General features: G+C 45.6%; 2 protein-coding genes across 2 annotated transcripts in view; one reads left to right on the top strand and one right to left on the bottom strand.

The window, feature by feature from the left end:
- LOC117042654 (oocyte zinc finger protein XlCOF6-like) overlaps nt 1-16,918 on the top strand; it is a 663,370-nt gene that overhangs the window by 135,476 nt on the left and 510,976 nt on the right. The window lies entirely within an intron of this gene.
- Nucleotides 1-16,918, bottom strand: part of LOC117042423 — an 88,466-nt gene that overhangs the window by 18,058 nt on the left and 53,490 nt on the right. The window contains 1 exon segment of the mRNA XM_033141970.1: nt 7,835-8,672. Coding sequence (XP_032997861.1) covers nt 7,835-8,672 — 838 coding nt within the window.

Raw genomic sequence — 16,918 nt, 5'->3', positions numbered from 1 at the left:
GGCTAACTGTGAGTCACATGAGGGAGGCATTCCATTCTGTTGTGACTGTTATTCCAGTAACTGTTGTTTTAACTGCTTTTCTCTTCTTTTATCTGTGTGTGAGGGAGAATGGCTGCTGAGAGAGATGTCTCAGGATACTGTTGTGTGTCAGTGTGATCCGTCTGAAATGATACAGAGGAAGATCACTAAATGCTAATAGGAAGAAACCTGTGCAGGAACAGAGAGATTTACTACTGAAGTCAAAGTAAAAACATTTTGTAAGAAACTGTATGACAATTCAAGCGAGAATGTTCCCATTTGAATAAGCATGGTATTGTAAATATATTCTTCTCAGTTATATGTTTATGAAAGTAAAGTTCTTTTGAATACAAAGCGTCTGGACACTGTATGTATAGTATGTAAAAAGGAGCTATCACCTAGAATATCTATTTAGCTATGAGCTACTCTGTTACTTTGCATGTCATCAAAATGCGCACAAACAGACTTTAATGTTCCATACAGTATAAGGTTGGGGAGTTGAGAAGTGGAGAAAGAGAGCTGGGGGTGGGGGGAGAGAGAAGGGGAGTAGCAAACATTCATGATTTTACAAAGTGTATATGCAAGGTTTTTGTGCCAGTGCACATTGATAGGTTCTCCTATTCATTAGTTTTCATTGGCAGGGAGAAAGATTGGGGACCCCAGGGCATACAATGGAACCTCAGGTTGCAGACCTAATCCATTCAAGAGGCTTGTCTGCAACCCAAAGTTTCTGCAGGCCAAAGCACAGGGCGTTCCAGCACTTTCGGGTTTTTGCGGACCGCAAGCCAAAGGTTACCTAGCCCAAAGGCAGCGTAACCCGAGGCACCACGGTAGTGGCAGAACCATTTGGAGGAACAGATTGTTGCAATTATTGGAAGGGGTGGAAAAGAGCATGGCTACATCATGGTTTGGTCCTTCAGGTACTTGTTGTTAAAGTTGTTCCGTGGAATTCCTTATCTGGACCTTGTGTGGAAATGAGTTTCCCATCACAAGAATAATTTTCGAAGCTTTACTGCGGAACAGTCTTGAACAGTCTTACAATAAGATAAACATACTAAAGTAGCAGATTGCAAACAATGTTCAGTCCATGTAATTCAGTAAACTTTCCTGTCTCTGGTCCTAGAAGGAGATCTTAAGCTTCTTAATCATTGCATAACTTATTTGCAACTGCTGCTGCTTCTCTTTATTGCCATCTCCAGCAAGAAAACACTGTCTTCTCACGTTTAAGCTTACTTATGTGAGAGCTCTACAGCTTCTTTCTCCTGCGAAGAATTACAGTGGTACCGCTGGTTGTGAATGGGATCAGTTCCAGAGCCCCGTTCGCAACATGAGCAGAATGCAACATGAAGCGCCGAATCTGCGCATGGCGAGATTCAGCGCTTCTGCGCATGACGTCATTTTGCGCATCTGCGCGTTGCCAAACCCGGAAGTAACCCATTCCGGTACTTCCGGGTTCGGCACGTTCGTATCCCATGATGAACGCAACCTGAAACAAGCGTAACCAGAGGTACGACTGTATTGGGAAAGATACCAGCCTCCTCTGATGCTTTTGTCAGAGTGGAACCTCTTGAATAAGTCTAAGAGAAACTTCCCTTTATAGCATTTTAATTACAATGCATTCAAACACAGCTTTCTATGTACATTAAACATTTTAACACTTGTGCCCTTCCAAGTAACAAAGACACTTACAAACAGGTTGTCACTTTCTTTTTCTGTTTGCTTCATATGCCACAATGTTCTCTCTTTTCCCTCAAATGCTCCAGGCGACCATGGATGAGTGTCTAAAGAGAAACCAAAAGCTCAGAGTTTTTCTTGGGGAGAGACATGAAATTATATCTGGTAAATGCTGTAGGCCCCTTCATGGATCACTGCCTTCTCGTGGCAAAGGGGCTTGAATTACTCAGGGAAGCTATGGACAGGTCAAGATGGACAGGTCATAGTGGAGAGTTTGGACCAAACGTGATCCACCTGGAGGAGGAACTGGCAAGCCACTCCAGTATCCCTGCCAAGAAAACTCCATGGACAAAGACAACAGGTATATAAAAGATATGACGCTGGAAGATGAGCCCCTCAGGTCGGAAGGCGTCCAACATGCTACTGGGGAAGAGCGGAGGACAAGTACAAGTAGATTCAGAGCTGATGAAGCGGCTGGGCCAAAGCCGAAAGGACGCTCAGTTGCAGATATGCCTGGAAGCGAAGGGAAAGTCCAATGCTGTAAAGAAAAGTATTGCATAGGAACCTGGAATGTAAGAACCATGAACCTTGGTAAGCTGGATGTGGTAAAAAATGAGATGGCAAGAATAAACATTGACATCCTAGGCATCAGTGAACTAAAATGGACAGGAATGGGCGAATTCAGTTCGGATGACTATCATAACTACTACTGTGGGCAGGAATCCCGTAAAAGAAATGGAGTGGCCCTCATAGTCACCAAAAGAGTGGCGAAAGCTGTACTGGGATGCAATTTAAAAAATGATAGAATGATCTCGATACGAATCCAAGGCAGACCTTTTAACATCACACTAATCCAAGTTTATGCACCAACTACCAGTGCTGAAGAAACTGAAATTGACCAATTCTATGAAGACTTACAACACCTTATAGAAATGACACCAAAGAAGGATATTCTTCTCATTATAGGGGATTGGAATGCTAAAGTAGGGAGTCAAGAGATAAAAGGAACAACTGGCAAGTTTGGCCTTGGAGTTCAAAACAAAGCAGGGCAAAGGCTAATAGAGTTCTGTCAAGAGAACAAGCTGGTCATCACAAACACTCTTCCAACAACACAAGAGACGACTCTACACATGGACATCACCAGATGGGCAACATCGAAATCAGATTGATTATATTCTCTGCAGCCAAAGATGGAGAAGCTCTATACACTCAGCAAAAACAAGACCTGGAGCTGACTGTGGCTCAGATCATCAGCTTCTTACAGCAAAATTCCAGCTTAAACTGAAGAAAGTAGGAAAAACCACTGGGCCAGTAAGATACAATCTAAATCAAATTCCTTATGAATACACAGTTGAAGTGAAGAACAGGTTTAAGGATTTAGATTTGGTGGACAGAGTGTCTGAAGAACTGTGGGTGGAGGCTCGTAACATTATACAGGAGACAGCAACGAAAACCATCCCAATGAAAAAGAAATGCAAGAAAGCAAAGTGGCTGTCCAATGAGGCCTTACAAATAGCGGGGGAGAGAAGGCAAGCAAAATGCGAGGGAGATTGTGAAAGATACAGGAAATTGAATGCAGATTTCCAAAGAATAGCAAGGAGAGATAAGAGGGCCTTTCTAAACGAGCAATGCAAAGAAATAGAGGAAAATAACAGAATGGGAAAAACCACAGATTTGTTCAAGAAAATTGGAGATATGAAAGGAACATTTCGTACAAAGATTACCACAATTAAGGACAAAAGTGGAAAGGACCTAACAGAAGCAGAAGACATCAAGAAGAGGTGGCAAGAATACACAGAGGAATCATACCAGAAAGATATGGAGGTCTCATACACCCCAGGTAATGTGGTTGCTGACCTTGAGCCAGACATCCTGGAGAGTGAAATCAAATGGGCCTTAGAAAGCCTTGCTAACAACAAGGCCAGTGGAAGTGATGATATTCCAGCTGAACTATTTAAAATTTTAAAAGAGGATGCTGTTAAGGTGCTACACTCAATATGCCAGCAAGTTTGGAAAACTCAGCAGTGGCCAGAGGATTGGAGAAGATCAGTCTACATCCCAATCCCCAAAAAGGGCAGTGCCAAAGAATGCTCCAACTACCGCACAATTGCACTCATTTCACACGCTAGCAAGGTTATGCTTAAAATTCTACAAGGCAGGCTTAAGCAGTATGTGGACCGAGAACTCCCAGAAGTGCAAGCTGGATTTCGAAGGGGCAGAGGAACCAGAGACCAAATTGCAAACATGCGCTGGATTATGGAGAAAGCTAGAGAGTTCCAGAAAAACATCTACTTCTGCTTCATTGACTACGCAAAAGCATTTGACTGTGTCGACCACAGCAAACTATGGCAAGTTCTTAAAGAAATGGGAGTGCCGGATCACCTCATTTGTCTCCTGAGGAATCTCTATGTGGGACAAGAAGCTACAGTTAGAACTGGATATGGAACAACTGATTGGTTCAAAATTGGGAAAGGAGTACGACAAGGCTGTATATTGTCTCCCTGCTTATTTAACTTATATGCAGAATTCATCATGCGAAAGGCTGGACTGGATGAATCCCAAACCGGAATTAAGATTGCCGGAAAAAGGACTTCCGGCGAGGACGCCATTGCGGGCGGTCGTGGGTCGTTTCGGCAGCAAAACGGCCCTGGCCAGTCCCGGGGGTAGGAGCCCCGCTACCGCACAGCGGGCTCCGCCAAACCGCGGGTCGAGCGTCCCGCGGCATGGGCTCTCCAGCGGGCCCACTATGGCGCTGAACCCTTCTCCCGTTCCCCTCGTAAAAGGGGGTGGGAGTGAAGGGAAAACGGCGCCGGGCTGTGGAGGTATGCCCCAACCAGGTTGGTGAAGCGGCGGCTGCCGCCTGCACTGAGCGAGTCGTTCTACCTAATTTGGAAGATAAAAAGAAGAAACCCGCAGGCCGTGAGTACAGAGATAATCGGATTTAAATTCTTTGACAATTGGCACTCCGGGAGGCACGTTAAAAAGGAAGCCCGTTTCTCCCTTTGTTGAATGAGGAAAATAACATTGCTTCTAACTGCTGCTGCAGTAGCGGTTACAAAATTTCTATGGAACCCTTTGACAAGTGAGACTGGCTGAACCCCTTTTAGGGGAACTAAGTTGTTGGAGAAATCTCCTGAGAAATCTCTATGTGGGACAAGAAGCTACAGTTAGAACTGGATATGGAATAACGGATTCGTTCAAAATTGGGAAAGGAGTAAGACAAGGCTGTATATTGTCTCCCTGCTTATTTAACTTATATGCAGAATTCATCATGCGAAAGGCTGGGCTGGATGAATCCCATACCGGAATTAAGATTGCCGGGAAAAATATCAACAACCTCAGATATGCTGGTGATACAACCTTGATGGCAGAAAGTGAGGAGGAATTGAAGAACCTTTTAATGAGGGTGAAAGAGGAAAGCGCAAAATATGGTCTGAAGCTCAACATAAAAAAAACTAAGATCATGGCCACTGGTCCCATCACCTCCTGGCAAATAGAAGGGGAGGAAATGGAGACAGTGAGAGATTTCACTTTCTTGGGTTCCATGATCACTGCAGATGGTGACAGCAGTCACGAAATTAGAAGACGCCTGCTTCTTGGGAGAAAAGCAATGACAAACCTAGACAGCATCTTAAAAAGCAAAGACATCACCTTGCCGACAAAGGTTCGTATAGTTAAAGCTATGGTTTTCCCAGTAGTAATGTACGGAAGTGAGAGCTGGACCATCAAGAAGGCTGATCGCCGAAGAATTGATGCTTTTGAATTATGGTGCTGGAGGAGACTCTTGAGAGTCCCATGGACTGCAAGAAGATCAAACCTATCCATTCTCAAGGAAATCAGCCCTGAGTGCTCACTAGAAGGACAGATCCTGAAGTTGAGGCTCCAGTACTTTGGCCACCTCATGAGAAGAGAAGACTCCCTAGAAAAGACCCTGATGTTGGGAAAGATGGAGGGCACAAGGAGAAGGGGGCGACAGAGGATGAGATGGTTGGACAGTGTTCTCGAAGCGACTGGCATGAGTTTGGCCAAACTGCGGGAGGCCGTGAAGGATAGGCGTGCCTGGCGTGCTCTGGTCCATGGGGTCACGAAGAGTCGGACACGACTGAACAACAACAACAACAAGTTGTTGGAAATATTTCTTCTTGAAGCTGTTGGACTGTAATCTTTTCACCCTGATTCCGGGGAAAATGGCGGTTGAAACTTATGGTTTAAAGATGGAAAAGTACTGAAACTTGACACCCTCTGCCTATTTCTACCATGCTTGGTTTCATTTTTAAACTGGCTTTAGACTCGGGATTGACCCATGAACAAAGGATTATTCTTTTGAAGTTAGAACTGCTAAACCAGAAATTAACTTTGCTGAACCAGGATGTCGAGGAAAAGTTATATCTCACAGGAAAGACTCTTGAGAACTTTGTTAAATTGGAAGAAAACCTTGTTAGGGAACTTGAGGGAATTTTTAAGAAACAAAGTACAGTGACTAAGCAGCTCCGACAAGATGGAAAACCCTGCGGATGTGAGAGACCCAGGGTTAGAAGATTTATATCCAATTTCTGGGGTGAGAGCCCAGAAATGAAGGGTAAAAGATTTGTGAATTTACAATTAGAAGATGACTGGAATTTTGATACGGAGATGCTGGAAGATGAAGATTTGTGTTCCCTGGAGTTCCCTGCAAGGATGTTTATGGACTGCGTCTGGACCCTTGGCTTCAAAGAAAAAGAGGACATTCTGGACAATGATGCTAGAGGGAAATGGAGAAATGTCTGGAGGGAGACCCCGAGATGGCGAAGGAAAATGGCTAGAAAAGGGATAGGGTGAGAATATTTAAAATATAATTAGGATGGCTTACTATGGTACCCTGAAGTCAGTGTTTTAAGAATTTAAGATTCTGAACTAGTGAAGAGATATGTAAATTGTTTATTAGCAGCAGTTTAAGTGAAATAAGATGTATGATTTGAGTTAAGAAGCAATATGTTGCATTATGAAGTAAAATAAATATTAAGAAGTTTGTTTAGATATTTTGGATGATTTAAATTTTAAATTTTAGAATGAGAAGTTATTAAAGTAAATTAGAATTGGAACCAAAGGAGAGAAAACGGGGGAAGTCACCCTGTCTAGATTCAAACAAGAAAAGTTTTTTTTTTTTGTTTTAAACAAGAAAAATAATTGTTGGTGTTTTAGTGGTGGTTTGTATTTGTTTTTTATTCTGTTTTGATTGTTGTATGAGTTGTTGTATGTGTTTTGCTGTTCTTTGTTGTGTGGAAAACCAATAAAATTCTTACTAAAAAAAAAAAAAAAGGTTGCCGGAAAAAATATCAACAACCTCAGATATGCTGATGATAATACCTTGATGAGTATGGTGAGTTCGTTGGTGTCTTCTAAGGTGTCCATATTGACTGAAGCTCTTTCCACATTCAATACATTTAAATGGTTTCTCCCCCGTGTGAGTTCGTTGATGTATTCTAAGGTTTCCACTTTGACTAAAGATCTTTCCACATTCAATACATTTAAATGGTTTCTCCGCTATGTGAGTTCGTTGATGTCTTCTAAGTGCTCCACTTTCACTGAAGCTCTTTCCACATTCAATACATTTAAATGGATTCTCCTGTGTGTGCGTTCGTTGATGTATTCTAAGTTTTCCACTGTCAATAAAGCTCTTTCTACATTCAATACATTTAAATGGTTTCTCCCCTGTGTGAATTCGTTGGTGCATTCTAAGTGCTCCACTATAACTGAAGCTCTTTCCACATTCAATACATTTAAATGGTTTCTCCCCTGTGTGAGTTCGTTGATGTATTCTAAGGTCTCCACTTCGACTAAAGCTCTTTCCACATTCAATACATTCAAATGGTTTCTCTCCCGTGTGAGTTCGTTGATGTCTTCTAAGGTTCCCATAGTGACTGAAGCTCATTCCACACTGCATACATTGAAATGGTTTCTCCCCTGTGTGCGTTCGTTGGTGTATTCTAAGTGATCCACTGTCAATAAAGCTCTTCCCACATTCAATACATTTAAATGGTTTCTCCCTTGTGTGCGTTCGTTGGTGTATTCTAAGTGCTCCACTATGACTAAAGCTCTTTCCACATTCAATACATTCAAATGGTTTCGGCCCTGTGTGAGTTTCTTGATGTATTCTAAGTGCTCCACTTTCACTGAAGCTCTTTCCACATTCCAAACATTGAAATGGTTTCTCCCCCATGTGAGTTCGTTGATGTATTCTAAGGTCTCCACTTCGACTAAAGTTCTTTCCACATTCAATACATTTAAATGGTTTCTCCGCTGTGTGAGTTCGTTGATGTCTTCTAAGTGCTCCACTTTCACTGAAGCTCTTTCCACATTCAATACATTTAAATGGTTTCTCCCCTGTGTGAGTTCGTTGGTGTCTTCTAAGGTGTCCATATTGACTGAAGCTCTTTCCACATTCAATACATTTAAATGGTTTCTCCCCTGTGTGAGTTCGTTGGTGTCTTCTAAGGTGTCCATATTGACTGAAGCTCTTTCCACATTCAACACATTTAAATGGATTCTCCCGTGTGTGCGTTCGTTGATGTATTCTAAGTTTTCCACTGTCAATAAAGCTCTTTCCACATTCAATACATTTAAATGGTTTCTCCGCTGTGTGAGTTCGTTGATGTCTTCTAAGTGCTCCACTTTCACTGAAGCTCTTTCCACATTCAATACATTTAAATGGATTCTCCCGTGTGTGCGTTCGTTGATGTATTCTAAGTTTTCCACTGTCAATAAAGCTCTTTCCACATTCAATACATTTAAATGGTTTCTCCCCTGTGTGAGTTCCTTGATGTACTCTAAGTGCTCCACTATGACTAAAGCTCTTTCCACATTCAATACATTCAAATGGTTTCGGCCCCGTGTGAGTTTCTTGATGTATTCTAAGTGCTCCACTTTTACTGAAGCTCTTTCCACATTCAGTACATTTAAATGGTTTCTCCCCTGTGTGAGTTCGTTGGTGTATCCTCAGTCTTCCACTTTGACTAAAGCACATCCCACATTCCATGTATTTGAACTGTTTCTTTGTTCTTCCCAATGAATTCACAGATGGCTCCATAGAATTCTGACCTGTTTGGGAGTGGGGGGGGGAGAACAGAATCCTATTAGATTTTCAAGCAAGACAAAAAAGGAATTGAACACCCCTCAATCCCAATCTGCACCTTCTCTTATTGTAACACTGTCTCCATTCTCCACTGTCCTCTTTATGTTCCAAGTTTTTTGCAAAGTAGATGAGATAATGGCAAGAGCAACACAAGATTACTCCATTCACATAATAAAGCAGCACCACTTTATAATACAGATCTATGGTGGAATTGGCTTATTAGACACATCTCTGTAGTTTTCTTTTTCAAGTGAGGAAATGAGGAAAGGCCCACCTAGTCCAGCATCCTGTTCTCACAGAGGCCAAACAGATGCTTCTGCAAAACCAGCAAGCAGTATTTCAGCACAAGAGTCCTCTCTGCCCTCCTCTGCTTTCCAGAAAGTAGTATAAAGAAGCATTGTTGCCTAGGACCATGAGGGTAGAGCACAGCCATCAGTTTAATCCTTTTTTTCAAGCCATCCAAGTTGCTGGCCTTCACTGTCTCCTGTAGGATGGAAGTCCATAGAATATCTACGCTTCTGTTTATTTATCTTTAGCAGCCCTAAAAGGCTGATAAATGTATTATGGCCTAAGTTTTTGTGGGCTGTAGTCCGACAGAGTGGATTCTTGACCAGGAAAGCTGGTGCCACTATCAACTTGTGAGTCCCTTTGTTGGCTTTGTGTAATTTTGAAATTTGTACCAAGTTTGTACCACACTATCTCCATGGAAGCTTAGATATGGACAAAATTACACCGGTGCTATAAATCATTATCCCATTCACTCTCATACACAACCCCAGTCTGTTAGATTGGGAAGTTTACACAATAGACTTATCCTTCTTCATAGCCCTCCCTCCACACAAGACATGATTACAGATTCAGTGCTTCTGTGTATACCCATGGCATGCAAAACATCATTGGGAAGAAAACGATGGGAGGAATTCAGTACTGTGCTGTGTCAATCACTCCATCACAGAAAGCATGTGATCTGCCTAGATGTAATGGTTCTCCCTCTCCTGTCTCCATGTATTTAACGTTGCATCTACCTTGTTTCCAAGAGAAGTTTTCTGCCTAGGGGCTGATCATTGGGCTTTCCTCCCACAGCATCCTTCTTCAACTTAATGCCGTCTGGAAGTTGTTAGACCCCCAACCCTTACCCAGAAAGCTGGCCTCTTCTTCACTCTCTCCCTCAGCCTTTGCAGAGAGGTGGATGTTTTCTGTGTCCAAGGGATCCTCCTCAGACTTTGGGGACTTAATAACCACATCTTCCACAGGCCACGATTCCTGGAACATAGATCAGGATGCAGAGTAGGGCATCAGGAAAAACCTGAGAAGCTGCCTGGCAGAGATCCTGGGTGAGTAAATAATGTTAAGGAGCTTTTGGACAGAACTGTAGGCTGCCATCCTATACATGCTTCCCTGGAACTCAATGTGGCTTGCTTCCGAGCAGGCCTCTGCAAGGCTGCCCTGTTAAGAGTATTCAGAATGCTTCACATGTGTTGGCCCATTCTGAACTATTGTGTCTCGACTCAATGAGGAGGGATATGAGGAAGCCTTTCATCTGACTGCACAGCCCCATTGCATTGGGAACAGTCAAACCAATGCATTAAAAACTGTGCCTATTTGTAACCCCCTTTTTCAGGCCGCGATTCAGTCATCTGAACCTGGCCATTATCTTTAACAATGTTTCAACAACTTTACAAGGTATGCCAGTGTTATTCTATTTGTACTACACATGAGATTGCTGAGGTTGCAAGATGTGCCGAGATTTTTACCTCAGTGGAAGGAAAGAGCATTTTGGAAATGGAGGCAATTTACATGAGGAAAACGGGGGTTGATGGAAGGACACCTCTTCCAACACAGCCTCTGCTCTGATGAAATTCAGAGCCCCTGCAGCTTCTTAGCTAAAGTAAGAACACCAGGAGATACGATCACAAACCTCCCATGTATAGTAAAGTTTGGTCTAACAAGCATTTTCAAAGTGGATTAGAGAGAAAGTGCAGGGGGGAGGAATATTCACCACCATAGCTAAACAGAACCTCCATGTCTAGAAGCACTGGACCTGTGACCTCCAGATCCTGGAAACCCAGGTGAGAGCAGGGCACTTACGTTTCCCAGAAGCCCCTCAGTGTCTTGGAGCAGGGTCTGGTCTGTCCCCCCTGCTATCCTGCTGGGACACTGGCTGTCATCCGCAGCTCCCCTGAAGGAGGCCAGGAGGACACCATCCCTGGAGTGGGGAGGACTGGGAGCCTGTGGGGTTTCCCAGCTTGAACGAGGGGGGTCCATCGTCTTCAGGAAATCCTGCCACTGGGCATCCCAGTGCTGCTGCGGCTGCCCCTCCTCTGCCTCCTGCTTAATTTGACGTAAATCTGCACAAGGCAGAAGATCCCTGAAGGTCTCAACTTGGCTGGCAAGAGATCTTTTTCCTTTGGACTCCAGTCTCTCCCTTTGAATGGGTCTTCTTGACCCCTGCTCTTCCATTTTTACACTACCCTGCTGGAAAGGATATAAACACAAAGTAAAATACCAGTGTAGAATAAAACTCAAGAATAAAAACAAAAGCATTTAACCATTAGCCAGTTTTTGAAATACTGCATATCATTACTCTTTCTATTTCTGATTTTCAGGCTGTGAATGACAATCGTTATGTCACCCAAACGCCCCCACCCATGCACGAGAGGAAGTTTTCCAAAGACATGGGGAAACCCCAAGGTTTACTGAACTACAAATAATATTTGGGGGTGGGAGGCCAAGGCAGTGGTAGGGAAATCCAAAAACAACCCAACAAGAGGACTGAGCAGGTTCAGTGACCAGGGAATGCTGATCCTGGCTGCAACTTCTAGATCTTTGTACATGATTAAGGCTGTGGCAGACCCACCAAACATTTAAAATATATCCCTTCACCCAAGAAATCCTGTGAGCAGCAGTTTGTTAAGGGTGCTGAGAACTGTAGCAATAAACTACAGTTCCCATATTTCTTTGGGGGAAGCCACGTGATTTAAATGTATGATGTCTGCAGAGCCTAAGATACAAACAAACAGAAGGAATTTTGACCAACAAAACCAAACAACAAAATCAGCACAGTGCTGAGATAGGATAGAAGCCCTGATCTGGAGATACCGGTAAATGATCCCCCTGGGTGCTCTTTGAAGAGGGTTTCTAAAGAACAACCAGAAAGGTCTTTTTTCCTAGATCTCATTGCTAATTCAGCAGAGTCTTCTTGTGCTCTTATTTCTCCCCCACCCCAGCACTGGGGTTGGAAGGACAAAACATGCTGATTGTGTGTGTCTCTGCATACGTGAGAGAGCGTTTGCAAGTGTTTGTATGTATGCAAGATGTAATGTCTGGTGAGTGTTTGCAGTATATTTGGCGTTTTTTGCATGTGAACTTATGGTCTGCATCTCTATTGTGTGCGCGCATGCATGTGCATACATTGGTCACACAGCTCACTGGAATGTGGCCTCCAGAATCAATGCAGCTTTAAGCCCATAAATGTTCCTCTTGCTCTATAGCAAAGAACAATCAATTCTGAGACTATCAGGAGGAGAGAACTCCTGGATCTACAGAGTTAATGTTCTCAACATCCTATGGACACAAATCTCTAATTACTTTGAGATTTTTATCTTAAAAATATGAAGCAGTATAGAAATGAAAGGAGTAATAATCTGAACATGAATAACTAATTTCAATTTCACCTTTCTTAATCTTTTACAATATTGTCATCCATGTTTTTATTATGTTTTTATTATCATTAATTAATTTCCATACACCACTTCTTTGCATTCTCAAAACTGTCACCCACTTTAACTCCCAGCCTTCATCTGAAAACTTAGCTGTGTTACTGAGCAAGGTGGTTAAAGAAACAGTCTTAAGCCTGTTTCTTTAAAGGAATTCAGTATTGTGCTGTGTCAATCATTCCATCACAGAAAGCATGTCAACTTGCTAGACATAATGGTTGTCCCTCTGCTCTCTCCATGCATTTAACGTTGCATCTACTTTGGTCCCAAGAGAGGTTTTCTGCTTAGGACCCAAGAGGTCACTAGCTTTGACAGCTTGGGGAAAGATCAGATGCATACTCCGAAGGATAGATCTATCAACAGTTTTATTAGCCATGAACCTCCATGTTTAGGCACAGTGTACCTTGATTTGGGGCAGGCAAAAGAAGCCATTTCCTAGCTAAATGAATTTGATGCATTGCCACAAGATGCGGTGATGGCGGTGGCGGCTTAGAGAGCTTTAAAAGGCCATTCACGAATGAGGGCAATAGGTTTATCAATGGCACTGGCAGAGGAAAGGGGGGGCAGAAATAGTGGCCTGAAAAGGGTGCCACGGGGCTGCAGAGTGAGAGGGGCACCTCCCTGCTGCACTGCTCTTCCTTTCCCCCTGCCTCGCCTTCCCTCTCCGTCGGTGGGAGATCGTGAGCTTGTGCCTGTGCTTCAACCCACTCATCGCCCTTGCAGGGAGGCAGAAGCAGGCGAGAGGGAAGGACAGTCGGAGCGGAGGGAGGACCGTGGAAGAGGAAGGGGATGAAGAACAGGGAGAGGGGAGGCAAACTCAGGGAGACAGAAGCCCCAGGTACGCAGCTGATCAGTGGGCGACTATATGCAGCCTCCATCGCGAAGCAGCAGCTGCCTTGGACCCCTCGTTGGGCCCCTTGAGCTCAACATCGTCTCTAGGACTGAAGGGAGCAGCTCTCCAGGGTCTTAGGCAGGGTCCGTGGCAGCCTTACCCTGAGATGTTTTCCCCTGTGCCCTCCTGCAGATGCTGCGCCCCTTCCCCTTCCTGCCCGGTTGGGGGGGGCGCCCTGCAGACTCCGGGTAGACTAGGGGCCTGATCCTGCCAGGCGAGGCGCACGTGCTTTGCTCCTCCCCCTTGCTCCGTCCTCCTGTCCCACCCCACCCCCGCCTACTGAACCTCTGACTCCTCGCTCCGTCCCTGCACCGGAATTCAGCTCCTCTCCGGGGAAACTCGCCAGGCCACTGGCCGCTGCTCCTCCGCTCTCCTCGGTGCGGGGACAGGAAAGTGCAGCCGCTCTCGAGTCCCCCTGGCTGGCCTCGTTTCCTGCCTCTCTGAGCATCGGAGCTCGCTGGCTGTGGGTTGGGCCCTGGGAGGCTGCAAGGCTGGATGCGCCCCCTTGCAAGGCGAAGGCATCGTGCATCCCGCGAGACCTCCCTGCTGCTTCCCCTGCCCTCGTATTTGCAGCCCTCTGCTTCTGATCCTGGAGGTTCTGCTCTTAACGGTCAGGGCAAATTGTTGTCGTTCAGTCGTGTCCGACTCTTCGTGACCCCATGGAGCAGAGCACGCCTGGCACCCCTATCCTCCACTGCCTCCCGCAATTTGGCCAAACTCATGCCAGTCGCTTCGAGAACACTGTCCAACCATCTCATCGGTCCAGGGTAAAAGGCGGATCTAGACGGATCCTCATGAATTCATATGATTTTTTCATTCAAATGAAAAAAAACCACCATGATACTGTAGACCACATCTCAGTCTATATGTAGCATCAAAAAAATCATGCATCCACTGTTTTGTGGGGCCACAATGGTGCAAAAACTTGTTTAAACAACACGGATCCTCATGGATCCTCATGATTTCTGCATTGGGACACCCCAAACTCACCGTCAAATCACATATCATGTCCAGGGGCACAGCCTCCACCACAAAAATCTGGGATCCATGGCTTCCTCGCGACAATAGGGCGCAAAAACTTGGTTTTGAAGCATGGATCCTCACGGATCCGCACCCTTTTTGCATTGGGCCACCCCTAACTCACCGTCAAATCACACATAATGTCCAGGGGCACAGCCTGCACCACAAAAACACGGGTCCACAGCATCCTGGCAACACCGTGGATCAAAAACGTGGTTCTGAAGCGTGGATCCTCACGGATCCTCACCCTTTTTGCACTGGGCCACACCAAATTCACCGGCAAATCACACATCATAGCAAGGGGTACAGCCTGCACCACAAAAAACACGGGTCCACCGCTTCCTGGCGACACCACGGCCAAAAAACAGGGTTCTGCACCACAAAAAACATAGATCCGAGGCATGGATCCACATGAATTCATATGATTTTTATATTGAAACAAAACAAAACCACCATGATACTCTACACCAAATACTAATCTATAGGCAGCACCAAAAAAATCACGTTTCCACTATTCCGTGATGCCACAATGGCGCAAAAACATGGTTCTGAAGCGCGGATCCTCACAGATCCTCACCCTTTTTGCACTGCGCCACATCAAACTCAACGGCAAATCACACATCATAGCCAGGGGCACAGCCTGCACCACAAAAAACACGGGTCCACCGCTTCCTGGCGACACCACGGCCCAAAAACGGGGTTCTGCACCACAAAAAACATAGATCCGAGGCATGGATCCACATGAATTCATATGATTTTTATATTGAAACAAAACAAAACCACCATGATACTCTACACCAAATACTAATCTATAGGCAGCACCAAAAAAATCACGTTTCCACTATTCCGTGATGCCACAATGGCGCAAAAACATGGTTCTGAAGCGCGGATCCTCACAGATCCTCACCCTTTTTGCACTGCGCCACATCAAACTCAACGGCAAATCACACATCATAGCCAGGGGCACAGCCTGCACCACAAAAAACACGGGTCCACCGCTTCCTGGCGACACCACGGCCCAAAAACGGGGTTCTGCACCACAAAAACATAGATCCGAGGCATGGATCCACATGAATTCATATGATTTTTATATTGAAACAAAATAAAACCACCATGATACTCTACACCAAATACTAATCTATAGGCAGGACCAAAAAAATCACGTTTCCACTATTCCGTGAGGCCGCAATGGCGCAAAAACATGGTTCTGAAGCGCGGATCCTCACGGATCCTCACCCTTTTTGCACTGCGCCACATCAAACTCACCGTCAAGTCACACATCATAGCCAGGGGCACAGCCTGCACCACAAAAAACACGGGTCCACCGCTTCCTGGAGACACCACGGCCCAAAAACAGGGTTCTGAAGCGCGGATCCTCACGAATCCGCACCCTTTTGCACTGCGCCACATCAAACTCAACGGCAAGTCACACATCATAGCCAGGGGCACAGCCTGCACCACAAAAAACACGGGTCCACCGCTTCCTGGCCGCACCACGGCCAAAAAACGGGGTTCTGAAGAGCGGATCCTCACGAATCCGCACCCTTTTGCACTGCGCCACATCAAACTCACAGGCAAATCACACATCATAGCCAGGGGCACAGCCTGCACCACAAAAAACACGGGTCCACCGCTTCCTGGCGACACCACGGCCCAAAAACGGGGTTCTGAAGCGCGGATCCTCACGAATCCGCACCCTTTTGGCACTGCGCCACATCAAACTCACTGGCAAATCACATATCATAGCCAGAGGCACAGCCTGCACCACAAAAAACACGGGTCCACCGCTTCCTGGCGACACCACGGCCAAAAAACGGGGTTCTGAAGCGCGGATCCTCACGAATCCGCACCCTTTTGGCACTGCGCCACATCAAACTCACCGGCAAATCACACATCATAGCCAGAGGCACAGCCTGCACCACAAAAAACACGGGTCCACCGCTTCCTGGCCGCACCACGGCCCAAAAACGGGGTTCTGAAGCGCGGATCCTCACGAATCCGCACCCTTTTGCACTGCGCCACATCAAACTCACAGGCAAATCACACATCATAGCCAGGGGCACAGCCTTCACCACAAAAAACACGGGTCCACCGCTTCCTGGCGACACCACGGCCCAAAAACGGGGTTCTGAAGCGCGGATCCTCACGAATCCGCACCCTTTTGCACTGTGCCACATCAAACTCACCGGAAAGTCACACATCATAGCCAGGGGCACAGCCTGCACCACAAAAAACACGGGTCCACCGCTTCCTGGCGACACCACGGCCAAAAAATGGGGTTCTGAAGCGCGGATCCTCACGAATCCGCACCCTTTTGGCACTGCGCCACATCAAACTCACCGGCAAATCACACATCATAGCCAGAGGCACAGCCTGCACCACAAAAAACACGGGTCCACCGCTTCCTGGCCGCACCACGGCCCAAAAACGGGGTTCTGAAGCACGGATCCTCACGAATCCGCACCCTTTTGCACTGCGCCACATCAA

This window comes from Lacerta agilis, chromosome 2, assembly GCF_009819535.1.
Source record: "Lacerta agilis isolate rLacAgi1 chromosome 2, rLacAgi1.pri, whole genome shotgun sequence".
Lineage (NCBI taxonomy): Eukaryota > Metazoa > Chordata > Lepidosauria > Squamata > Lacertidae > Lacerta > Lacerta agilis.
Note: the sequence above shows the minus strand (reverse complement) of the source record. Positions and strands in the feature narration are given on the sequence as shown.